Below are 25891 nucleotides of genomic sequence, written 5' to 3'. Positions count from 1 at the left end.
CGAGTGCCTCAATCTTTAATATGTTTGTAACATTTATTCCTTACCATGGTTTGCATGGCCAACTCCATAAGCCACGGTTCCAGGCATTTGTTGTTCGAACGCGTAAAATGTAAAGCGATGGTTCCAACCACTTGTCCCTTTAAGATGAACATCGGAAGAAGACTTATTAAAAATCAAGTATTTCAAGTTAAGCTAAGTCTAAGTAATTTTCGCAATTATGGGAGGAAATATTCGAATTTAAGGAGTTGATTCCAAACCGAACCCTGGGTACCTTAAATTTGCTTTCTTATGATTTTGATAGCACTGACGATTGTATCACGTCCATCAGTAAAATAAAAAAGTTGTAAAAGTGGCACAAGTTGTACGAGAAACAAACCTGCATTGGGCCCGTTTTCTATACGGCTTCTTTGGTTGTTGCCAGGGGAACCAGCTTCTCCGATACTGATTGGTTTAGAGCCTGGGACCCAGTTCTGCATACCATGCAATGTGAATCTGTGCTCGAAACCGTATTCCTACAAATTAAAAAAAGGAGAAATCAAAAAATTATCTTGTATCATGCAAGCAAGACATTTCAATGCTCAGCAACTAAAGAGACGGATCAAGGTAAGTGGAGAAATCCAGGGAAAGGAGCGGCGCCCTCCCCTTCCTTCGGGTAGACAGCTATACGAAAAGGGAGCTTTCGGGTCGCCCTCGACTGCGGTAAACTTAACAAGTAGTCCCTGCACCCGAAACTTAATACGATGGACAAGAGAAACTTGTTAATGCCCTGTCAAGCAAAAAATTCAAAGAGGGAACGAGTTAGTAAGATATGGAGAGAGCTGGCACATTTTTAACACCTCCAGCAATGCCGAAAGTGAGTGACACTACAGAAAGTGAGTGACACTACAGAAAGTGAGTGACACTACAGAAAGTGAGTACATTGTTGACAAAAACAGCATATGAAAGGTATGATACATAGAGCAATATTTATACTAACAGGTTATTATAGAAAACATGTGTGAGATAGTAACAATTCTGATTAAAGAAAATGACCAAGTCTTATTTTTGATTTTAAAAGATGAATTTGGAAACGTTCGTTTTTTGAAAGTCTTCAAGGCATTTGATTGAAAATTATTTTAACACTACAGAAAGTGAGTGACACTGCAGAAAGTGAGTGACACTACAGAAAGTGAGTGACACTACAGAAAGTGAGTGACACTACAGAAAGTGAGTGACACTACAGAATAAGTTCTGAGTGGTAAATAATTTTCTGGTAATCTATAAAAGCACTAACCATCACAGTCTAATCATTCAAAAGTCATCAACGAAGAAACAAAAACTGAAAAATGGAATCGAAAGGTGAAAAACGCTCATCAGATACTAGTTCAAGTGGTGAACCTCGTGGTAAAAAAATGAAGAAAGAAGTGAAAAAGGAAGCCGTATCAAGAAAACTAAATCTTTTGAAAACAAAGTCGATGGCAAAATGTCTATCAAAATACAAAGTGGTTTATTTACGTGATGGGGAGGAAGATGCTATGGTCGTTAGAGATGTCTTCTCAGATACAGTAGATTACAGATTCGGTTTCAAAGGACGAGCTAATGCTGAAGTATTGATCAACGGTGTGCTATCCCTTTTACAAAAACTCGAAAAACCTGGAGAGTTTGTTGACAAGGCAATGTTCGATGAAATCAAAGCACTAAAATTAGAACCGCTAGATGCTGAAAATTTTCAAATAATGCTCAGTGAGGATAGTGAAGCAGAAGTCGTTCAAATCAAACATTTTCTAGACGAAGAGAAGAAAAACGCAATCATCATGAGTCTTGTCAAGTTCGAAAAATCTACACCACAACTAAGATTAACAAACTATCATCTAGGAAATTTTAGAGGTAGTGTCTATATGTATGACTTAGAAGCTATAAATTTATTAAGATATATTGTTGAAAAATTTGATATTGAAAAATATCAAACCCTTTTTGTAAACGATGCAGACTTAGTAGGTGATAATTTTTTTTAATCATAATGATCGAAATATCTGTCATCACATACATAATTTATAAAAACTTTTCTTTAAAAAGTGAAAGAGATCAAGAAGCAGAACAACTAAATTTTTTATTTATTTTTTCTTTTCCTTAAACATGTTTTGTGTTGAAGAATTCATCTGATAGTCTGAAAATTATCAAGTCTAAGTATCAATTAACGAATTTAATGTCGAAAAGTATTAAACATTATTTTCAAATCCTGATGTAGATGTTTGAAATATCTTGTAAAATATTTACAGTAATTAAAAGGAAAGAAAGAAAAGGACAAAATCAAATCAATTTTATATATGTAAATTGTTTATTTTATTGATAAAACAATTTCTTAATGGATGTGAATGGGGTTCTACAAGTTGGGCACTTTTTGTCCAACATCAACAGCATACTTGCACATCCATGACAAATCCCCACACATCCACACCCACTCAGAACAGCGTTTCGTTCCTTCGTCGTGCATATCAAGCATTTTGTGGGATCCGTCAATCCATCCTCGTCTCTGAGCCTGGGAAATAAAAAAATAGTGAGAATGTTTTAAGTTAAATGCACTTCAAAGCTTGAATTCCTAAGAACAATTTAGAAGACACCGCTGATATCAAACATCATCTGAACTCCCAAATAAAGCAAATAAACAAAGTAGATTAAAGTCTTCAAATGTTAAAAGTAAAGAACAAGCCAGTCTGAGGTCTGTGAGGTAAATAAAATTATATAAAACTTAGCATGAAAAAGAAAAAAAAAAAAAGAAAATGAAGAAGAAAAAGGAAAAAGAAAAAAGAAAATAAACTTACCATCGACAGATCCCACACGTACACTTAAATTCCAGCAAAACTCTCTTCGCCCACCGACGCACACCACCTTCTTCACTTTCTCGCATCCTCAGCTCCAAAAACATCATCATCGTTTTTTGTTGAGTTTCCTCCCTTAACGCTGTACAATAAGAATTGACTTCCAAAAATTTTCTCAAATCACGATATTTATTATTTTTGAATGCCCACACCACTAAGTGGGGCAGTTGCTGTAGTTTGATAAAAGCGCAAATGGCAAAGACAATGTCTGCGAAATGAAAAACCATTGCGACTGTAGATCAGATCTGATGAAGTGGAAGTCAAATTTCATGGAAATTTATACACTTCGCAAGACAAAGAAAATCACCTTTTTGTTTTCAGAAGGGACAATCTTGAAAAAACCTCAATCTTAAGTCACCTGCTTGGATGAAAATGAATAGAAAACATAAATTTTTTGTCTCATCTATGGTCGGTTTTTCTTTTAAAAATTATTATCTAATTAAAGATACAACAATTAATTGGAATATACTAAATAAACATTAAATAATAATTAGTAGAAGTAAAAACTAAACACCTTCACCATGAAGCGTCTAATTAAAGTGTCATTATACGCGGTGTCAACTTTAGAAAAGAAACGTGAGATTGTTTTCAAGTTGTAATTACGTGACAAAAAGAAAGCAAAACAAATCACGAATCCACCACACATCACACTTTGATAACTCTGCAGCCGTTGTTTGGAAACTTCTAATGTCTTTTTCTTTCTTCTCGACAGTTTGTTTATCTTTGCCTTGAGTTTGAAATAGGCGGGCGGTCTACCAAAAGAATCAAAGAAAACAACTTTCTTTTCATCAAAATATATTAACACCCAATGCGTTCCAGCTGCCTCTGACGCTTGCTCATTTACGATGCAAACACCACGATTTTCCTTCTCAACTTCTGTATTCTCCACGAATTGATCGAGTGCAAAAACACCATGATAAAAATGTCTTTCAATTTTCTGGTCCAAACTCAAAAGTGCTTCTAGTTCTGTAGTGTTCATTGCATCAAAAATCCTTGAGAATGTTTCTTGCCTTGTTGATTGAAATACTATTATCGAATTCACTATATAAAATCACCGTCACAGATTTTTCAAGAGCTTTCGAGAACTCAAAAGAGATCCTCAAACTCCCAGTCTTTTGAACTTCTTGATGACTCCCGCACTGTGAAGGGGACAAATCGAAAGCGAAAAATGAATAGCCGTTTGGATAGTCACTTCTTTTAATAGCGCATCCTTCGTCACGGTATAACTTTCCAGTGATATCAAAAAGACTTCTGTATCCATCTAAAAAATCACTCTGGTCAAAGTTTAGTTTCATAGGATTTGCTGGGAGAGATTCACCGTTAACATAAACCCCAATGCTTGAAACGTTAAAGTGTTGAAAATTGTACGGGTTCTTCTTGTAGGAGCCGTTGAATGCGTTGTTCTCTACCATTCCAATGATAACTCTGTTGGGCATTTGTCCCATGATACAATTCTCCCAGTTCATACTTCCCAGTCCGATAGGAATAGAACGTGTCTTAATTGTAACCCGATTTATTGGGTATGCAATCGATTCTTTTTCAAGGGTTTGTTGTATCTCTCCAAATTTATGAGGTGTAAGCTCAATCTTTTTGATACGGAGAACTATATCGACAATTTTGAACTTATAAGTCGGTGTCTCATCATTTGTCAAAAGAGAAAATGCATCCTTCTGACGGTGAAGCGTAATTTTAATAGGTAAACCGTTGACAAGCAGTTTACCTTGATGAGCTATATCAATATGAGGGCGTCCACATATTGTAACAATTTTGCTGTTCTCTGTGTACGCGCTTCGCTCATCCAAACCTCTGTTCCCATTTGCTGTTTTTAACTCATCCAGCTTTTTTGCCTCATCCTTCGTGTATAACCCCATGCTAAGAGAAGTTTTTTTAGCCTCCTCTCCATAATTCAACAGAGTTTCCATGTAAGCACGATATGCGTATGTGTTCGTAGAGTCTGAAATGATTGAACCATTTAACATCACATCCAACTGTCGAAAAAGTGTACCAATAGTATAATTTACACTGGTAACATCATCGTCTACCCCTATGTTTGTACCATCTCCATTCAAGATTTGAACCTTAGCTCTCACGTAACTGTTCGAGAGATCCAAGAAATTCTTAGTGTTATTTTCAATGGTAAAATCGATGGGACCATTGTCTTCCAGTTTGGTGGTGGGATAAATTTCCTCAAAGGTGCTCTTTAGTATATCAGTCTGGACAACTGTTGGGCTGAACAAATCAACATCCGAGAGTCCACACTCTATGTGATGAGGATTTTCTTTATTCTTTGATTCCATCATTTCGTTTGTCTAGAATATACCGAATGAAGATTTTTTCTTTCCTTTTCCACGTCTTTGTGTTGTTGTCCTTCTTCCTTTGCTGTTCGATTGGCGAGTGACGCTTTTCCCCTTTGTGCTTGCATTTATACGTTTGGTTGGAGGTGGGGGCGCAATCAATTGTTTAAAGTTTTCGGTAGCTCTTCTCTTTACAGAACTCTTCAAACTCTCCCCACCAATAACATCACCAAACGTTTGTAGTCCTGCCTTCACTGCGGTTTTTCCAATTTGCTTTCCAACACTTTTGAGTTTAGGTGCAGCAGCTCGCAGGAGACTTTTAAAGAGCCCCCCGATACCATACCCTCTTTGCATGATACCTCCTCTAAATGCTGGAAGACCATTACCATGTTGAAGAATAGGACGCTTGGTCATTTTCCTTTTCCGTGATATAACTTTAATAGTAGAATTTAGCTTGCTTTCTTCTGAACAGTAGCGTCGTCACCACTTTCCCAGACTCGAATGAAACTAAATCTCCAGTGTCATCCCTTAAGTCTACTTCAATAGTTTGTATCTCTGACTGACTCAGAGGCATGTAGTGCGGACGATCATAGTTGACACAGCTTAGCTGACCATAATTTGCTTGGACAGGGACCACCCTGAGAAGTGGGACTTTGAAATTCCCAGTGTGCTGGTTCTCAATTATGTTTGTATACACATAAATCGAATGATACATGCTCGTGACGGATGCAATCGATTCTGAGATGAACGACTTCGATTCCTTTTCTGTCTTGTACTCCTGTCCATGAAACCCCAGACAAAGGGCAATGTCGGACGAAGACATTTTCAAAGTACAGTGCTTTTCCAAAGTCATCTTGATACGTCTCCCGATCGAATCATAATGAAATTTGATGGGTCTCAGTCTTTTCGACTCCTTTTCATTTAACAATGTGACAATCTCCTCTGGTTTTGAATAATGTCCCGGTGGAATCGTTACTTTGACAGTACCCGGTGTCGGTTTGAATTTGTGCTCCTTAGCCAGAGGAATCATATCGTTGCGTTCGTAGTAACTGTAAAACTCCTTATCCGTAACATTGTGAACTGTCTTGACAAAAAAGTTTTTCCCCTCTCGCATGTTATACCATGTGACTGGAAATTGTATTTCTGACAATGCCACTTCGTAACGTTCTCTGTCAACCTTCAACGTGTGGGGTAATACCACCTTGTAGCTTGAGGTCTTGTTGTCTGGAAACATTTCCATCGAACTGTTGCTAGGTAGTACGATTGAAAATTGAGATTGTTCCATTTCCTATCGACTTCCACTGATTAGATCGTCCTCTTCTATGTAACTGTTGAACGTATCAGGGTATCCACTCCACTTAACAAATAGCAACGTCTTCCCGCCTTTTTGTCGTTTTTTACGGATGATCCTTTCGATACGAAAGCTCGAAGGTAAAAGAACCTTTTGAAGTTCCTCTGTGTAGAAAGTACCTTTTAACTCCTCGTTATTTTGATCCATTAACTTGTAGACAACAACACTACCCCCTGTCACGGTTACCTTAACAACAAAAATCTCCTCGCTCCAACCTTCGAGATAGCCCTTTCTAAAGGGTCCACGCTCAACACTTATCCTCACCAAGTCCCCTATGTTGAATTTGGGTTTCTTAGGTTTTCTCTTTTCGGTTTTTGTTTCACCATAAAGATTGATCCATACTTGAGGTGAATTCCCCTCGGTAACGTCTGAAGGCTTCATTTTAATTGATCTGTGGACTGTATTGTTGTATTTCCTAACCAATTCTTGCAAGACGTCAACGTAACGACGAGTGTCCTGCTTTGTGAAATATCGAAACATATGATTCTTCAATGTGCGGTTGAATCTTTCCACAACAGATGCCTTTCGCTCACTGTACGTAGTGAAAAGTTTAATGTTTCGATTTTGTAAGAGTTGCTTCACGGATTTGTTTAAAAACTCGCTCCCCTTGTCTGTTTGTAAGGTTTTCGGTTGTCTTTTTGATGTCAGCAGTATACTTTTCAGTTCCCTCTCAATGCCACTCGCAGATTTGGTGGGTAAAGGTCTGACCCATGCAAATTTCGAAAAAAACATCAATCAAAACGAGCAGATGCTTGTGACCATCATTCTGCTTTGCGAGTTTAGACAAGTCGACGAGATCTGCTTGCCAGCTTTCATCCTTGGAATATACCATCACCCTACGAGTCTTGAATTTTCTTCGAACGGGACGGTGAAGCGTGTAGGCGAGTTCTTTGCTCAGCCATTTCTTGACATCTTTGAAACTGACGTCTTTGCTGTGTTTCTTAGCTTCTCGATAAAGCGAATAGGCACTTGAGTAGGCTGAGGGGTGATCAAAGGAATAGTACAATTTCTTCAACAGTTCTCTTTGTTCAGTCTTATCTTCCATGTCTCTCGATACAATAATTACAAATGAATATATGAAAATGGGTTGCAGCTATTTTATAGCTTTACAAAGTCTATGTAAAAATGGAAGCTCTTCATTGGTCGTGCTTTTCGTCTTCTTTTTTCTTCTGTCTCTTCTGACCTTGGTTTTCCATCAATTTGACTGTTCTCCACGATCAGTTTTGAGTTACAACAAACCACCATCAAACGAAATCTCCGTAACACATCACGAATACGTATTCTTAACGCTGTCATCACTCTCTGCAGGAAAAACGATGTTGATTGTATGACGCGTAGAGGGTGAATAAGTAGCTAGAGCAACGGATTTCACCTTTTAACACGTTGTGCACGAGTCGATGAAATCCAAGACTTCTTCACAGGGGGACTTTCCAGCGATGGTATCATCATATTTCGATTATTCGGTTTAAGCGGAGTTCCAGTGGTTTTCATCTTTTTCCTTGGGCTGGGGGTGACCTCATTCATAACGTTTGATTTGTTCTCCTCTTCACCTTTCTCAGCGTATGCTCTCATTAAGGAGAGACTCTTAGGGTTTTTAACCATCGAAAGAGGGGTCTCGATCTCAGAGAGAGCTTTCAGAAAAGTGGAAAGATGCTGTGGCTCTGAAGATTGCCTTTTCCCAGCTGATACAACATCTTTAAGCAACTTGCTAATATTAGAAGTCTGTAAGCGGATGTCATTGTACACAAGCTCTCCACTCTTTTTATCCCACCTAACACTATCGCCACCGTACTCTTCGATATGCTTCATCAACTTCTCAGCATTTCCCCTGTGGACTTTCCCCAAATCTTTCAGTATTTGATCACCTTGGTTGCTATCATTCTGTCTAACGGCTCCCATTGATGCTGATAATGATGACGATGGAACTGAGTTGCGAATCTCGACAATCTTTGGTTTGGAAAGTTGATCATAGTATGTTTTAAAACTTTTTGAATTCCTTCATGAATATCCGAACCTTTTCGTCTTCTCCGACATCCTGACGGTCCCACACACTTTGGATTTTTTCGTTGGACTGGTGTGTAAAGCTACTTTCTCTGGTGGTTCCAACAATTTACCATTGTTAAATGTTGACAGCGTTGAAGAAATTTCCCTTTTACTGTTTTTCACTAATAGTTCATACTCCTCCGGTGTGATGATGATGACAATGAACTTTTTCCCACCAACTTCGCTCATGGTGAGCGCGCAACGGTATCTATCTAAATTTCAGCAATGGCTTTGATAATCGGACCGAGAACCGAGAATAGAAGAAAAGATTCCGGCACCGTGTTGAATCAAAAGTTTCTTTTTACTGGCAGATTTCTTTTTAGAGTCGCAAAGGGACTTCAAGACGTTCACCTTCTTTTTGAGTTGACACTTTTGTTTGCTGTTGATGGGAATATTACCGTGAACAACGTTAGCTATGCAATCACAAATCGTGTTGACAGCTTCAGGTTTTGCCACCTTTAAGAGTTGTTTCCGTTCTGATGGTGAACACTGTTGTAAAAATTTGAGGTATGAGATATTCTTTTTCATTCGTTGAGTCATGACGATGTTAACTGCATCCTTTACGTGTGTGAAATGAAGAGTAGAGCATACCACAACATTCTTTTATAGCAATTCGTTGTTACTGTTCTTAGTACATTCAATAATCCACAGACAAGTATAGTTGATATGACGATGATTGTTAGGGGTGCTTAGGATGGAATGTAAACGTACTGTGGAGCTTCGTTGGGTAGGATGTTCGTTCTCACTCTATGTTTGTCGTTCGTTTGAGGTCGCGCATCCAGAAAGATATAGGAGAAAGGAAAGGCTTTTTGGTAGCATCTTTGAAAGCCCAAAGCAAAAATTTGGAATTTCCAGGAAGAAACTGTTTTGCCAGATGGTGAAATTGCGATTGATCACGGGGCGTCTTGAAAACAACAATGTAGTCAGAATTCAAACTGATGGTCCTTTGCTTGGAGTGAAAGAGATTTTGCGTCAGGTATATATATGATGGAAAGATTATCATGTCTTCCACGCGTGAAGAGCTGTTCGATACGTTGATCAGAGCTCGCCTGGTTCATCAAATCATCCAAAACCAACAGATTGTTTTTCGATTTGTCGAACATTTCATCAAGGTCAGCGGGTAATCCAAATACATATTCTACAGTTGGAAAGTAGGATTTCAATTCCTCCAAAAGATCTTCTTGATGCTTGGCGAACAACCATACTATTCTATCAAACTGTTTATCGAAAACATCATTTCTGTATTTGATAAGATTTCGGGCAAAAACAGATTTCCCTGCACCTCTTGAACCACTGACGAGTAGACTGAAAGGATGCTTCAACTCTACATCCATTGTTTCAATCATAGTTTAATTTCTTAGTGGCTGTTTACAACTTTTTACTGTGAACGTGTTAGCTTCAAAGGTATGTATCACAAAGTGATGACCTAAACGTCAAAGTTGACCTGATTTATAGCACCCTCAAAGATTACCTTCACTGCACTTCTGGCTGGCCCCGGGGCGTAAGCCCCGCCTAGGCGGGGCTTACGGGTGTAACTAACAAAATAAAAAAAAAAAAAACAAAAAAAAAACCCAAGCCAATTAAAAAAACGCACGCGCACACAAGTAAAAGTAAAAACAACAACAACAACATACCACAAGCATGACGAAGATGAGAAGAAGCACGAGATAAGTATTTCAGCTGCACTATTCATCACATTTGCATTTTTTCACACTTTATCATCATGTTTTGGTTTTCGAAAAAACCCCACTACAGAAGGTGAGTGACACTACAGAAGATGAGTGACAATACCGAAAAAAAAAACAAAACATTTTGCAACAAGAAGAGAAAAAAACAGGCTATAAAAGGCGAGGATATAGTGACATTTTCATTTCATCTTTGAAAAATGGGGAAGTCGAAAAAATACTTTTGTGAATTATGTTGCAGCTCTTTCAATCGAGAGTGGAGTTTAAGACGACACATAACGCGTTGTCAACTTCGTAATTCAGTTATTGGTGATGAACAGATTGAGCAAAATAATGAAAGCTCTAATGTGGATTTTGATTTTGATTTTTTATTTGATCAATCTTCGCCTCAAGTAGAAGAAGTTTACGTCACAGCAACAACAACAACAACATCAAGAGAATTCATCTTTGATAAATTCACAAGAACTTAACAATATACTCGAAACTGCTAGGGAAAGCGAGGCTGAATTTTCCAGAGACTTTTGTAAGATTCTTCTTTACTTACTTACTATTTTTTTTAACCCTACTCCCTTTGTTGTTATAATTTTTGCTTTTACATCTTTTTATTTTCTTCTCATTACTGAACAGTATCAAGATTCGAAGCCGCTCAAGAAAGAAATGATGATGACACGTTTTTCAGCAATATAATACCCAACACTGAGAGCATTGGATCAGATCATGATTTCAGTAACATTAATATTGAAGACTTATTCTTTCTGCAAAATGGTGAGTAAATATTTTGTTTTTGTTTTCATACCATATATCTCTTGAGTTATTCTTTAAGAAGAAGTTGAGACTTTATCTCTTTATCTTTCAGATTTAGACGATATCCAAACTGATGCTTTAACAGTGGATGGTCTTCCACCAACATCGACTGGTCTCCCAATGAACACTTCCGTGATCAATACTGAAGGTGAAGAGGAATTGATTTCCCCAGAAGGTAGGCAGGTATTCATATATTGCTTTCGAAAAGTGTTCTATATTTATAGTACTCTTAGCCTACTAAAGTCCATTCGCTTTTAAACTGCACTCTTTTTTATCATAATGTAGAAACCACTCACAAAGGAATCTAATTATGTTAGCATGGTTTCTACATAGTAACAAAAATGACCCTCCAAAAAAAAAAAAAAAAAAAAAAAAAACCTACCGAAATTATCTATTTCCTCCAACAACAGAATCGTCAACAACTGTAACCGATGATAGAATTACCGATCACATTACTAAAACAACAAAAGGTTTCTTTTGTCCTTACTGTAACAAGAAACTAAGCAGCAAAGCTAATCGCACATATCACATGCGGATATGCTCAAACAAAGATCAAACTGGTGCGGGTAATAGTAATATCAATGACGAGGACCAGACTGCAGCTATCAACGAAACTGTGTATGATGGTGATGAAGCCAACAACAACAACATCAGGTTGGTGCAGACATCCATAAACCGCATGGTAAAAATCTACCGAAGAAAGGTGCAAGCAAACAGAGGGAACATCATTCCAACAATTGCAGATCTTAGAGAATTCCTTGATGTTATTCGCTCTAATCATTCCATCAAATTCTATTTTTCCGTCAAACTGCTTTACCATCAGGCTAAGGATCCAAGCCATATCACCAACCCTCCTGTCATCCACACCTCAAATGTCTACACGTTTCTAGACGATGATACGATGATACCAGAACAAATAGAATCAGCACTAAAGAGAATAATAGACAAGATAGAAGCCTACGAGCGAAATGGTAGCGGATGGGTTGTTGATCAATTGCTCTCTATTGATTTAGGTAAACGTAAAGACTTTTTACATGCTCCCTATCTTACATTAACAAGTATTTCTACTTTTCAGTGTGTTGTAAAGTTAAAGTTAAGCTAACATAATTTCTTCTCTTTTTTCAGCTGCAGTTAAATATGATCCACTAAATGCATCATCATACATCCCCTTACCAAAATTCGTGTCATCGAAAAACGCATGTGTAAACGTTGACAACACAGATGAAAGATGTTTTATGTGGGCCATCCTAGCTGCTCTATACTCATGTGAGAGGAATAGTCAGAGGCATACCCATTATCGTAAGCATGTGAGTAAGTTGAACTTCAAGGGAATCCCCTTCCCTGTCTTGATCAAAGATGTACCCAAATTTGAAACCCAGAACAACATTTCGGTGAACGTGATTGGATATGAAGATGAGACCTTCTTCCCTCTGTTCGTGAGCAGTAACATCGAAGATGGAAAGAAACACGTCAACTTGCTGTACTTCTCCAACGGTGAAGGATCAACTCACTACGCATGGATTAAAGACTTATCTAAACTATTAACTAAGCAACTTTCAAACCACAATGGCCAAAAGTATATTTGCATGTATTGCTTGCATGGTTTTCATAAAAGCTCGGTTCAAATAGAACACACAAAGATTTGTAAACAACATGGCGTGCAGGCTGTGTCTTATCCAAAGAACAATGGTATTGACGATGTAATTTCATTCACTAAAATCGAGCATCAACTGAAACTACCTTTCACAATCTATGCTGACTTCGAATGCTTCCTTGAGAAGATGACAGGGGAAGATGATTTTAACAAGAAAACAAAGAAGAGCAACATCCACAAACCGAGCGGATTCGCTTTACACATTGTTAGCTCAGACCCGCGATTCTATAAAGAACCGTTTGTTTACTTCGGAGAAGACGCAGCGGAAAAGTTTTTGGATAAATTGATAGAGGAAGTGGCTAGTCTTAGAAAGATCTTAGCAAGAAAGATCCCAATGGAAGAGTTGAGCAGCAGTCAGAAGAAAAAACACAAAGAAAAGAAACCAAAAATTGTTACATTTGTGGTAAACCATTCCCAGAAGGATGGACCTTCGATCGAAATCAAATCAAAGTCCGCGACCATAACCATGTCACAGGTAGGACTTCTTTTTTTCCCCATGATTATTCTTCTTAGGCTGAGCTTGAAAGTAATCTTATAACCTTTGTTTTACCTTCAGGAAAATACAGGGGCCCGGCACATTCGATATGCAACCTACAGCTAAGAATAAATCCGAAAAAGATTAAAATTCCTGTCGTCTTTCATAATCTTAAAGGTTATGATAGTCACTTAATATTATCTGCAATAAAGCCAGAGCATGGAAAGACATTCTGTATCCCGCAATCAAGTGAGAAATACATTGGTAAGTTGTTTTATTTCCATTTTCTACCCCCCCCCCTCCACCACTCTTTTTCTTTTTATCTTTCTTTTGTATCCTTAAACAATACTGTACTCTTTTTACATTAGGCTTTTCAATCGGAGACATCACATTCATCGATTCGTTCCAATTCATGCCTTCGTCAATGGCTAAGCTCGCTTCGAATCTCGCAAAAGATCAGTTCCTTCAAGTCATTCGGTATCTGAAGTCAACAACCTCAAACAAGGACGATAACAGTATGAATGTGGATGGAAACGATATCAGCGGTGACTACAGAGACCATAGGTGTTATGAAGAACCTAACCTCTCCCCTCGACAAACGAATGAAGTTGAAGAGCGCTTCATCCTTTTGACTAGAAAAGGTATATATCCTTACGAATACTTCGATGACATCACGAGATTTGATGAAACTGAACTTCCACCAAGAGAATCCTTCTACAGCACACTTTCAGAAGAGAATGTGAGCGAAGAAGATTACAATCATGCGAAAAATGTATGGAACAAGTTCGAGGTAAAGGCTTTTGATTTGAAATTTTGATTTTATAAATGAAGTTTCCTGTTTGTTTATGCGTAACAAATGAGAAGGTGAGATGAGATTTCTTATGACGGTGATTATATTTATTGTTAACATTTATCTAGATGGAAAGCCTGAAAGACTATCATAACTTGTACGTGTTGACGGATGTGTTGATTATGGCTGATGTCTTCGAAGCCTTCCGTAAAAACTGTTTACAACATTACCAACTAGATCCAGCTCACTATTTCACAGCTCCAGGGATGTCATGGGAAGCAGCTTTGAAAAAGACAGGTATCAGTTTGCAACTACTTACCGACCCTGACCAATATCTTTTCGTGGAGAAAGGAATCAAAGGTGGCATATCGATGATAACACAACGTTATGCGAAAGCAAATCTTGAAGATCTTCCGAACTACGACCCGACAATAAAAGATACACATTTGGTTTATCTCGACGCCAACAACCTTTATGGTTGGGCAATGTCCCAATCATTACCCATAGGTAAAAATGTAGTTTCACTTTTCATGTGGTTTGTTTATTTCAATTCAACTTCATTTTTCTATCTATCTTTTTGTTTTTATATCTTAGGAAATTTTCAATGGTTACAGGATGACGAGATTGAACAATTCGATGTTAGCATAATTTCAGATGAGGCAGAAGATGGTTTCATCATCGAGTGTGATTTAGGTAAACGATGAATGATTTACTCATAGAATAATAGATGATGTTCTGAAAGATTGAAGTTACTAAACATAAACTATTGATGAATTTTTTTATTTTCATCGTATCATCATACTATTTCAGATTATCCTGCTATCTTACACGATGCACACTCTGAATATCCACTGGCGCCAGAACGAATGGAAGTTGCAGAAGACATGCTTTCACCTAAACAAAAAGAAATTCTAAGAAAAGAGAACACCGAATTCAAAAGTTATCCTAAACTCGTACCAAATCTTTTCGATAAAAGAAAGTATGTTCTCCACTACCGTAACCTCAAGTGCTATCTATCATTGGGTATGAAATTGAAATCGGTAAGAAATATTTTTAAAAAGCTATTTAGTATGAATGTATGCGTGTAGTTGTGGTATTGATGGTGATTGAATAGCGTATATAACCATATTATTATTATTATTATATATTTTTCAGATTTCCAGAATCCTCACATTCAAGCAATCCAAGTGGTTGAAGCCATACATCGAGTACAATACCATTCAAAGAAGTCGATCGACCAATGATTTTGAGAAAGACTTCTTTAAGTTAATGAATAACTCAATGTTTGGGAAGACCATGGAAAATATGAGAAAAAGACGGAAAGTCAATCTGGTTACAGGTACTTTTAATTTTCATGATTTCTGATTATTATTTATTCTTATTATTTTTACTTTAACAAGTACATCATTGTTTTACTCTCTCTTTCTCTCTTTCAGCACCGAACTCGTTGAGAAGATTTGTAGCTCAACCATCATTTAAAAAGCTGCACATTTTCCATGAAAACTTAGTGGGTGTGGAACGGATCCAGCAAAATATTGTATTGAACAAACCAATATACATTGGATTCACAGTGTTAGATCTAAGCAAGATCCTCATGTATGATTTTCATTATAAGTACATAAAGCAACGTTTTCCAGAAGAAAAATCTCGATTATTGTTCACTGATACGGATAGTTTGTGCTACGCGATCCGAGATCAAAATATGTACCAAGTGTTTTCTGACGATCGTGACCTCTTCGATTTCAGTAATTATCCTGACTCACATATGTGTTATGATCTTACGAACAAGAAGGTCATTGGCAAGTTTAAAGATGAGTTAGGAGGTGACAACTTGAGGGAGTTCATCGGTCTCAAGGCAAAAATGTACTCGATGTACTATCATACATATGACAAGAAGCAGAAAAAAGTCATCCCTATCGAATCAAAGAAGGCAAAAGGTGTTAAAAAAGATCACTTTGAAAAATAGAGTGACACACGATGATTACAAATCTACATTGATGGATATGTCAACCGTATCCACAACATTTAATTCGATCCGAAGTTTCAAGCACGTTCTCTATACCATCGAACAAAATAAAAAAAGTCTATCACCGTTCGATGACAAGCGCTACATTTTAGATGATGGTATTCATACTCTAGCCCATGGACACTACTCATTGAGGAATTAATCCGAACATATTTTTATTGATCTTTTGTACTTTTTATATTCATTTTATTCATCATTTTTAAATAGATGTAAATATAATTTAAGAATCTAAAAAGTTTACAATCCTACTCTTTAAACCTTTAACCCAATAATCATCTACTAAAAGTTCAGATTTACTAAATATGACTTCGCCATTCATGTTCATAGCTTTGTTACAATTTCTATTTGCTTCCTCTTCGTCTACATGTTTAAGGAGATTCGAGAATGCGTCTTCAACGAATCGTTCTGCTTCAGTTGTAAGACAGTAATGGTGAATTTGACTTGGATAACCTTCTAAACACCCTTCGCACATCTCCCTTCGCACGTTGAAAACTTTTTCACGAATTAATAGAAAATATACACTTTGCATTTCTTCTTTGTATCTCTTTCGATTGTATTCAGTCAAACGTTTCGAAACATTATCGATTAAAACTTCTGCTTTGCCAGGTGTTAGTATGATAAAGGAGTTTGATTGCTGTCCAATGAATTTTTGTTCGATTATGATGAACTCGTCTCCATCTTGATCGAAGTAGGTTTCAACACCGAAACTGAGACTACGATTATCCTTCCATTTTGAAATTCTAGTCTCAAAGCATTTCTTCTTTTTCGGAGCAGCTGGACAGCGGTTTAGCACTTCATTTCTTTTTTGAATCGGCGTTGATGCTTCCATTGCTTACTTGATTAATGTAATGAGAGTGCGAAGAAAATGAAACCCAAAGCGTAAAGAAAACCACGAGATGTGAACCAAGTATTCCAGAGCTTAGAACAAATTCGAATGAAGCTCATTCTCTCCTTACTCAAATAACAATAATAATAACATGTTAATATAAACATTGCTATATATATCAAACCTTTCACATGGTGTTATTGTAAAAATGTACTCACTTTCTGTAGTGTCACTCACTTTCTGTAGTGTCACTCACTTTCTGTAGTGTCACTCACTTTCTGTAGTGTCACTCACTTTCGGCATTGCTGGAGGTGTTAAAAATGTGCCAGCTGTGCCCTTATTTCCTTATCCCCTTAAATGCTCTTCTGTTTCCAAAGTACCCCTTAGATTTTTTGCTTTAGAGATTGGGATTCTGGAGCAGGGAATTTCTTAAAGACATGGCCCCTGGCGTGCGAATCAGATAGAGGGGGCTGTACTAACGCATTTTGAAATAATGCCACCCTTTGTATTTTTTACAACTTGACGCACTTTGTTATAACAATCAAGACCCTTTATAATATGAAAAGCTGACACACTTTGTAACAAAGGGAAATTTCCATTCAAAACAAAACTTAGAGATTTTCCCGAGATTTTTCTAAGATTTCAAAACTGTTTAAACAGAAGTTTAGTTAGAAAAGTTAGATGTTTAGTTAGAAAAATGTAGGCGAAGTTGTCTGACGTGCCTGGAAAATCAGTTAGGGAAGACGTTTAAATCTTTTTTTGGGGCAATGGGTTTTTAATTTTCCTTTTTATACAACCACACCTCACAAACCCGGCAGGATTTTTTCAGCCAGTGGGGGGGGTAAAAATAATGGATTGAAACTCGATGGGGATTGTTATCACCATATTTCTTATGGGTGGGTGAGTGTAGAACTACTAATGTAAAAACTTAAAGGTTTTAACGTATCATATTAGTTAATCTTTTAGTCCACTTTATGATCAGGTGGAGATGAATAAATCTTTGTCATTCCACCATTCCACCAACCCAAATTTGGAAAGTGGTATTTTGGGTACACGAACTAGGTTTTTTGGAACATTTTGACAATGAGACCACCCTAATAAAACACAATTTTTCCTTTTCAGCGCTATTCTCCTTAAAATGATTTGATTCCAAAATCTATTGTATTTAATTTCTTTTAAAAATTGATGAAATTTACTACTAAGTTGATCAAATATTTCCGTGAATTTGGCGAATGTCTATTTTCACAAAGGTAAGTGCTTTGTGTTTCGAACCTTTATTAAAGATATAAAATATAAATAATAAAATCACAGTTCATTATGGCAAACTTCGTATCGTCGTCCTTCCCAAAAGAAATGTACATTGATAGCAGCACTCCTGAGGGACAAGGAATGTTCCACCGTGTGCTACTCAATGAAGTTTCTAACGAAGAATTGGAGTTATTTTATCAAGATCAAAATAGGTAAGGTCTTCACTGAATTAAACTTTTCGAATCAATTGCGGGTTTTTCCGGTGTTTCTAGGGAACATACTTCCACCAAGAATTTCAAACTAAAAATTCAATTTCACTAGACTAAATGTGCGAGAAATTAAGCTCGAAGTGTGAAGGGCATTGACCCCTGAGGTGGTCGATCGATGTAGACAAAAAAAATAAACAGAAAGGAATCCCTATATCAACGCCGTATTTACCTAACAGTTCAAAAGCCCCTAACAGTTCAAATTCCTAAAAATTTGAAAGCTGCTGCGGTAAAAAGTCACAAATGTTATTTTTCCCTTTTTTCTGGCTCCTTTGTTTGATTTGAAATGACTGACAATGGGGACTCCCTCTCTCAAATTGACATTTCAAGTACCAATATCCTAGCGTGATTAGGCATTTGGCAAATCCCGGGAAACCGAACAATAGAACAGAAGAATTGAACTCTAAGGAATACTGCAATCAAGCGCCCCTGTTGTTCACCCTCCTTCCATCATTGAACCCTACAGAAAGTTTATTGAAAATCAATTATGACTTACAAAGGAATCGTGATGGAATTAAAAGAAATCGTGCTAATGTCATTGTATTCCTTCATCGATTCTCCCCTAGAAAAATATCAAAGTACTGTGCGAGTCGCATCATATTCTGTAGGTGATAAACCTTAATTTCAGGAAAAGAAACGAAGTACAGAACAGCGAACAATATTGTGAAACGATTGATACTACACCACTAGGGTATGTCATCTTCTTTACCGATCTGCTTCGATTCAAGAAAGTTGGAAAAAAGAAGATACCTATATACTATATATGAATGTCGTCAATATGATTTTAAAGGAGGGATAAAAGTTATTTATAGCGTTATTGTGGCTAATTTGACTAATGGGTTCCTTTAATAAGTAAAAAGTTGAAATTTTCCTATTTTCCCAACCCTTGCAGAGACTTTCAGATTCCAAAATGGCACCCCTAAGGGCGGTTCATACCCATACACTCCGTACAATACACTTGCCTAGCTATCTCCCGGGCTTTAAAAAAGGATTCAGGCATCACTGGTGGACCTGGTGTGTTATGTTGTGGCTTTTAAAGATTTAAATTGTTAATATTATTTAATATTTATTCTGAATATTTTACTTGCAATAAAAAATTCCAGAGTCATACAACGCTTTTTTTAATAAGAATAGTGTACTTTGGATGAGGGTCAAGTATTCTTAAGAAATGCTAAAATTGAGGGTGAAATATTCTTAACTTATTCTTACGTTTTTAGACTTGACTTCTTTACAAACATGAGAAATAATCAATCTGAGAGTTTTGGACTTTTGAGTGAACATTTGGGTTAAAATTAAATTGCTTCCTCAAGGTTCAATTTATTTCTAACCAGAGTCCGTATAAAAAACCCTGGTCTGGAAGCTTATTGTTTTAACTTTTTGTTAGCTTTTTCCTTTGTTAATATCAAAAGATAGAAATCGACTAGCTCAGTATTTGATCACGTTACCAAATACTCCTCTTGGGATTGGTTTAAGATTTAATCACGTGATCAAAAAGTGAGCAAAACAAACTAATTTCTCAACACAAGTTCAAGTAAGTAACAATGGAAAGAAACAAAAGGCTTCCAGACCAGGGTTTTTTATACGGACTATGCTCTAACAAAGGAAGCAGTTTTTCTCATCCTAGAGGGTATTCTTACGATTTGGCCAATTTTCACCCTGATACTCTCATAGAAGATATTCTTATAAAAAAAGCGTGTATTTATTTTTCAGCAGAGAAATGGAATGGAAAGAGAATGACTTGCCATTCGCGGATATCCCGTTGTTATTAGGTGATGGGTTTGAAGAAAAAGTTGAGAACACCTTTGCAGATGTACAGTTGGCAAGGACCTTTTCTTTTGCCAGAAAGGATGGTAAGTAACGCTCTGCTGTGGGCCACGGGCTGTACATTATTAACGTTTCTTAAACGATACAATTATGGATATTCCGAGCTTTAAGTTCAAGGCAAAAAGTATTAAGATTACGTAAGGCATAATCGAGAAAAAGAGAAAGACGAGTATAACTTATAATTAACAAAGGAGCTCTACACAATTCCGAAGAATCAACCTTTGAAAGTACTTACGCTAAAAGTACTCTCACTAATCTGAACTCGAAGATGGAGTCAAACTTGTTTGAGTTAAATGAAATTGGGTAATTAAATTTCTATTATAGATAATAGACGAAACACCGGTACAAAGAAAACACGGGGCCCTGGTGTATCAAGAGCTTCCATAAAGTTTTATCATCTCCCTGAAGCGTCGGAGAGGCCAAAATTCAAAAATCTCGATTGTGCAGTAGTAAAAAGGCACATGTCAAAAGGCTACGGTATTCAATCTTATTACTTTTAGATACAATAGTGTCAAAAAAAAACAAGAATCTTGGTCAAACGTTAAAAAATCTTTCTATTGATTTACCCAAACCAATTTGACAATCTTTTTACTTTTGCCAGAAAGCAAAATATAGATTTAGCTCCCAAAGCTATACAGGTCTGCATTTTTGACGATTTCTAAAAAATTATTTTCAACAACACTCTTAATCCTTCAAGCATCTCGTCAAGCACTTAAAACGAAAAACTTTTTTAATAACTTTTGAAATATTTATCCAATTGACAAGTTTGTCAGTATGCACCAAATATGGATTGACATAATTGGTAAAAATCTCTGTATTACCTTATCGGCCAAAATTAGTCGGCCTCAATTTTAGTCGCCCCAAAATTTTAGTCGGCCCTAATTTTAGTTACCGAGCCAAAATTTAGTCACTTAGAGCCGAGTAAGTTTTGGCCGATAAGGTATAAAAAACTTCATCGTCACTTGATGACGTCATCTATTTTACTAAATTTTGTGATATACCTTATCGGGGGGAAGAAACTCGGGGATAAGTGACTAATTATCTAATTAACTAATTAAGTAACTAATTGAAATTAAAATTTTCCCCGACTCAAAAAAATACCGGCTTTTTTTTCCTCGATAAGGTAGTGTTCTCGTCTCCTGATTCACCCTTGCGTTTCTGTAGCTTATACATAGATGATGTTCTTTACCTGTTATAAATTGCTTTAATCTCAGGTTATCCGAAGATCTGTATTGACGACAAAGGAAAGATAAAGGCGGCGTCAATACAGATCAATCAAACTGAAGAGGAGCTTAATGAATTTTTCGTACAAAACTTTCCAAATTTGAGGCGGTCACCGATATATTTTTTTAAAATCGGCAACCATGGAAAATATGTGCCCCTCCAGATCAAAACCCCTCAAGACTTGAGAAATTTGGCAAAAGACGGGAAACGCTACCAAGGCATCGTTATTGTTACGAATCACGACCTTAGTCAAGGTTAGTTTAATGACAATCTTATTTTTTCCCTTTACTTGTAGCAACTAATGATTCTTACATCTCGTTGAAAAGATAATTCAGAGCACTATAATTTCCGAGAAAAATTATTTAAAAAAAATGAAAATGAAGATGAAAAATGAAGAAGAAAAAAAGAAATTTTTATCCTTTGGTGCTAGAAACTTAATTTTTGGTGCATAAGTACTTATGAAGCCTCCTGATAATCCTGGTTTTAAAATTTTCGCGAGCATTAAATAATTCGTTAATCTTCGAAATACTGGCAGGGGTAATATAATTCTCGCGTAAATTAAGTAGCCAACAAAACTATGACATGTTATACATTATTCTCAACTTCAGCAACTATTCTTGAATCTGAAAATTTCAAAAGTGAACTAAGAAAAAATCACGAAGAAGAATATGAGGACTTTTGCGAAGAAGAGTATTTCAACTTTAAGGACCTTAGTTTTGGCGAAGAAAAAATCTTTTGGAAAAATATTTGGCCTAGGTGGTGTAGATTTGCGGAAATTTTTTTAAAAGCATCTTTGTACCAAAATCTTAAAAATAGTGGTTTTGGATTTTTCTTCCCAATATTTCATACAAATACACTCATATCTTACGTCAATAAACCCTATTAACCCCGGGGGGTAGAATCTACCACGCTGGAGTTCTTTTGTGTATATCTCGGAAAAAAATTTTTTAAACGACTTGAAACTTTTTGACTTTTAAGAAAATCTTATTAAGCGTACTTGTGCAAAATTTTAAGTTCATAGATGGTCCAGATCAGGTTTTATGACTTTATTGTGAAACATGACTTAAAACCCAGCTAAAATCGCTTTTAAAACTCAAAATCTTAAAGTGCTGATAACTTCTGAACTATTTATTTAATCATTGTCAAACATTGACAATATAAGTTTAAAAAATTAAAAATCAAAAAAATCAAAATGATGACGTCATCATATATGACGTCATCAAATTTTGAAAGTTTTACTCATCTTCATCACATATTTTAAGAAAGAATCTTCATGAAAAATGCAAAACCGACAATTATGTTAAAGGGCAACCTTTTATCTTCAGAATCTTTAATCAGAATCTAAATATCTTTATTGGTTCGACTATAATAGACATCTTCCTGGAAATTTATGTCATAACTTTCCTAGATCAATAATAACCGAGGGTGGTAGATTCTACCCCTCCCTGGGGATACAAAAATCAAAAAAACTTGGGGCTAATAGGTTTAAGAACATTTTTCCGCAAACTTTCAAACAGTTCAATCCCTGGTTCAATTCTTTGCGGAAAATCTGAAAAAATCGAAACAAAAAGGCTAATTACTCATTAAAACTTAGAATCTTTTGTAAAAGAGGGTATTATGACGTTTTATTAACGTCTTTTTAAAGTTCATAACGTCATTTTTGTAATTAAATTCGTAATTACTCTTCACATAAAGTCTGTCTCGAAATAATTTGCAGCTGGAGACAAAAATAGCTGTAACTTTTGATAGAATTCGAATCAAGATGCGATTTTGTGCTCGTTAAAAAGATATTCGTGAGTGGAATATTATCAAGTAAAAAATTTGAGAAAAAAAAGGAAAATGAAAATGAAAAATGAAGAAGAAAAAAATCAACTTCTTGTAGAAATGTGGTATAATTACCATTTTCACAGGAGTGACTCTTCAATCTTAGATCATCATCACTGTCAAAAAATTTTTCAAAAATATTCGTTCAATCAAAAGATATCAAACAAAGTTTATTGCTGGTTGACTCTATAAACACTATAAAGTAGTAAAAAACGACAAAAAAACAGCCTTTTGTCGATCAACCAGCAATAAACTTTGCTCGATATCTTTTGATTGAATGAATATTTTTGAAAAATTTTTTGACACTGATGATGATCTAAGATTGAAGAGTCACTCCTGTGAAAATGGTAATTATACCACATTTCTACAAGAAGTTGATTTTTTTCTTCTTCATTTTTCATTTTCATTTTCCTTTTTTTTCTCAAATTTTTCACTTGATAATATTCCACTCACGAATATCTTTTTAACGAGCACAAAATCGCATCTTGATTCGAATTCTATCAAAAGTTACAGCCATTTTTGTCTCCAGCTGCAAATTATTTCGAGACAGACTTTAGTAAATTAGCAAACAATTTGCGAAGGTAGTTTTATGTTAAAAATGTCAAGGAACCTGAAACAAAAGTTTTATCTTCAAATCAGACATAACCGATTTTCTGACTATGGTCAGAGCCCTTAATCCTCTTACAGTAAGGTACAATTATTTTTCGCGAAAAGTTCATGAAGTTTCTAGCACCAAAGGATTTTTTGAATTACTTTTCTCAGAAATTAAAGTATATTTCAAATTAGCTGTCAGTAAAATTTGAAATGCTCATAACTTTTGATATACTTTCAGCTAGATAGCAAATTTATGCGCATTGAAAAGATACTTGTGAGCACGGAATTCCGTGTTATAAAGGTGTTTCTCGTTATAAAGAAAAACAGCGTGTAAGGAATTTAAAAAAGTCAAACATTGCAGTGATATTTCAAATAACGCCCAAGATGGGATACTCGTGGTACCTGATAAAATTTTCTACTTAATGGTGTAAAAAAATAAATTTCAGTGTGTGTCTATTACACCCTCTCAAACAAATATACCTATTTTCAATTTAGGCGTTCTTTCAGATAGTCAAATGAAAGAACAGAAAGAAAGAAAACAAGTAAAGATAGAGACACAAGATACAAGTAATGAAACAAGCTTATTTCTCGAGTGTTTTCTTTAACTTGCACGTCGACAAGGACTTGCCGGGAGAAAACGAATCTTGTCAAATCTTTGTTTTAAAAAGAATAGCACCCAACTTGCAAAGTTTTTAATAATTTTATCAAAAAGAAGAAAAAGTCGAACGTGTGTGCATTTTTCCAACTATTTGGGGGGGAGGTCTCCAATCGAGTTCATAGTCTTACCAGTCGTCAAAAATCAAAATTTTGCTTTTCATTTCAAATAATTTCAAATTTACTTTTTTTAGATTCATCTGAATTGATAAAAGATTCATTCATACCGATACCAAGACCCCGTGTCGTGCATAGCACTACTTCGTCACATATCCTTACTTTGTCTCCTATTGTTATTTTCTTTTCTACGTCATAATTTATGCTTAAAAATTAAACAGCTGAATATACATGGTTTCTACTAGATTATTGTTAATCATTTAAACATGACGTAACATATGCTATTATGCAAGCTAAGAAGTTGATTGACAGATATATTTTTCTAGAATACATAGAATAATTACCGTTAGGTGTGGAAATGATAGGCGCAGAGGTAAATAAAAAACATATTTTGACATTATACATTTCTTTAACCATGAACATATAAAAAACTGCACATATCTTTTATTATCTCTTTGAAGCGAACTTCGTTGCCGCCTGTATTTCAAAATTGGTATGAAAAATCCGACAATATTCCGTCATAATTTTATTTCTTTGAATTATATTTATCCTTACTTGGTCACATGACTTGAAAGTTAGATTTTGCAGATCAGTCCTGATCAGTCAAAAAAATTTATCCTTATTTTATCACATGACTTGAAAGTTAGATTTTACAGATCAGTCAAAAAAATTCATCCTTACTTGGTCACATAACTTGAAAGTTAGAATTTACAGATCAGTCAAAAAAAATTATCCTTACTTGGTCACATGACTTAAAAGTTAAATTTTGCATATCAGTCAAAAAATCTATCCTTACTTGGTCACCATTCATTGCTTAAGAGTTCTTTAAAACTTTCACAAAAATTTATATTCGCACTACACGGTCACGTGGTTTAAAAGTTAGATTTTAAATATTAGTCAAAAAAATTTATCCTTACTTGGTCACATGACTTGAAAGTTAGAGTTTGCAGATAAGTCAAAAAAGTTTATCCTTACTTGGTCACATGACTTGATAATTAGATTTTGCAGACCAGGCAAAAAAATTTATCCTTACTTGGTCACATGACTTGAAAGTTAGATTTTGCAGACCAGGCAAAAAAATTTATCCTTACTTGGTCACATGACTTGAAAGTTACATTTTGCGGATCAGTCCTGATCAGTGAAAAAAATTTATCCTTACTTGGTCACATAGTAAAATTAATCCTAACATGACTTGAAAGTTAGATTTTGCAGATCAGTCAAAGAAATTTATCCTTACTTGGTAACCATTCATTGCGTAAGAGTTCTTTAAAACTTTCACAAAAATTTATATTCCCACTACACCGTCACGTGATTTAAAAGTTAGATTTTAAAGA

The 25891-nt window shown here is 35.8% G+C and overlaps 3 protein-coding genes and 1 long non-coding RNA gene across 6 annotated transcripts; 2 read left to right on the top strand and 2 right to left on the bottom strand.

The window, feature by feature from the left end:
- Positions 1-2294: 2294 nt before the first annotated feature.
- Positions 2295-3155, bottom strand: LOC136817123 (uncharacterized). The gene is made up of 2 exons (XR_010848029.1): positions 2802-3155; positions 2295-2518 (listed from the first exon to the last, which is right to left on the bottom strand). It is a non-coding gene; the product is annotated as an uncharacterized lncRNA (long non-coding RNA).
- Positions 3156-3312: 157 nt separating this feature from the next.
- On the bottom strand, positions 3313-7216 carry LOC136817122 (uncharacterized protein F54H12.2-like). The gene has a single exon (XM_067073457.1). The coding sequence runs from the start codon at positions 5156-5158 to the stop codon at positions 3842-3844; it is 1317 nt and encodes a 438-aa protein (XP_066929558.1). The 5' UTR covers positions 5159-7216; the 3' UTR covers positions 3313-3841.
- Positions 7217-10431: 3215 nt separating this feature from the next.
- Positions 10432-15920, top strand: LOC136817108 (uncharacterized). Its single transcript, XM_067073446.1, has 13 exons — positions 10432-10525; positions 10859-10996; positions 11088-11210; positions 11446-12048; positions 12161-12926; positions 13031-13164; positions 13246-13428; positions 13533-13954; positions 14083-14461; positions 14549-14647; positions 14765-14994; positions 15110-15293; positions 15391-15920. The coding sequence occupies exons 1-13, from the start codon at positions 10432-10434 to the stop codon at positions 15918-15920; spliced, it is 3885 nt and encodes a 1294-aa protein (XP_066929547.1).
- A 2172-nt stretch (positions 15921-18092) lies between these two features.
- On the top strand, positions 18093-24782 carry LOC136817128 (uncharacterized). 3 transcript variants are annotated; one of them, XM_067073464.1, is made up of 7 exons: positions 18093-18266; positions 18949-19011; positions 20034-20170; positions 20469-20621; positions 21359-21622; positions 24282-24353; positions 24635-24782. In XM_067073464.1, the coding sequence occupies exons 1-7, from the start codon at positions 18124-18126 to the stop codon at positions 24754-24756; spliced, it is 954 nt and encodes a 317-aa protein (XP_066929565.1). In that variant the 5' UTR covers positions 18093-18123; the 3' UTR covers positions 24757-24782. The 3 variants fall into 3 exon arrangements, with proteins under 3 accessions (XP_066929565.1, XP_066929564.1, XP_066929566.1); XM_067073463.1 differs by having other exon boundaries at positions 20031-20170; XM_067073465.1 differs by lacking the exon at positions 24282-24353 and having other exon boundaries at positions 20031-20170.
- Positions 24783-25891: the final 1109 nt, after the last annotated feature.

Source organism: Clytia hemisphaerica, unplaced genomic scaffold (genome assembly GCF_902728285.1).
Source record: "Clytia hemisphaerica strain Z4C2 unplaced genomic scaffold, Clytia hemisphaerica genome assembly, whole genome shotgun sequence".
NCBI classification, from domain to species: Eukaryota; Metazoa; Cnidaria; class Hydrozoa; order Leptothecata; family Clytiidae; genus Clytia; species Clytia hemisphaerica.
This window is presented reverse-complemented; position numbering and strand designations above follow the sequence as displayed.

Bases quoted from the DNA above. Each gene is read 5' to 3' on its own strand.
- LOC136817122 (XM_067073457.1), bottom strand. From the start codon at position 5,158: ATGATGGAATCAAAGAATAAAGAAAATCCTCATCACATAGAGTGTGGA.
- LOC136817108 (XM_067073446.1), top strand. From the start codon at position 10,432: ATGGGGAAGTCGAAAAAATACTTTTGTGAATTATGTTGCAGCTCTTTC. The intron at 10,997-11,087 runs GTGAGTAAATAT...TTTATCTTTCAG, and splicing joins CTTATTCTTTCTGCAAAATG to ATTTAGACGATATCCAAACT. The intron at 13,165-13,245 runs GTAGGACTTCTT...TTTTACCTTCAG, and splicing joins CGACCATAACCATGTCACAG to GAAAATACAGGGGCCCGGCA.
- LOC136817128 (XM_067073463.1), top strand. From the start codon at position 18,124: ATGGCAAACTTCGTATCGTCGTCCTTCCCAAAAGAAATGTACATTGAT. The intron at 21,623-24,281 runs GTTAGTTTAATG...TTTTCAATTTAG, and splicing joins GAATCACGACCTTAGTCAAG to GCGTTCTTTCAGATAGTCAA. The intron at 24,354-24,634 runs GTAATGAAACAA...TACTTTTTTTAG, and splicing joins GATAGAGACACAAGATACAA to ATTCATCTGAATTGATAAAA.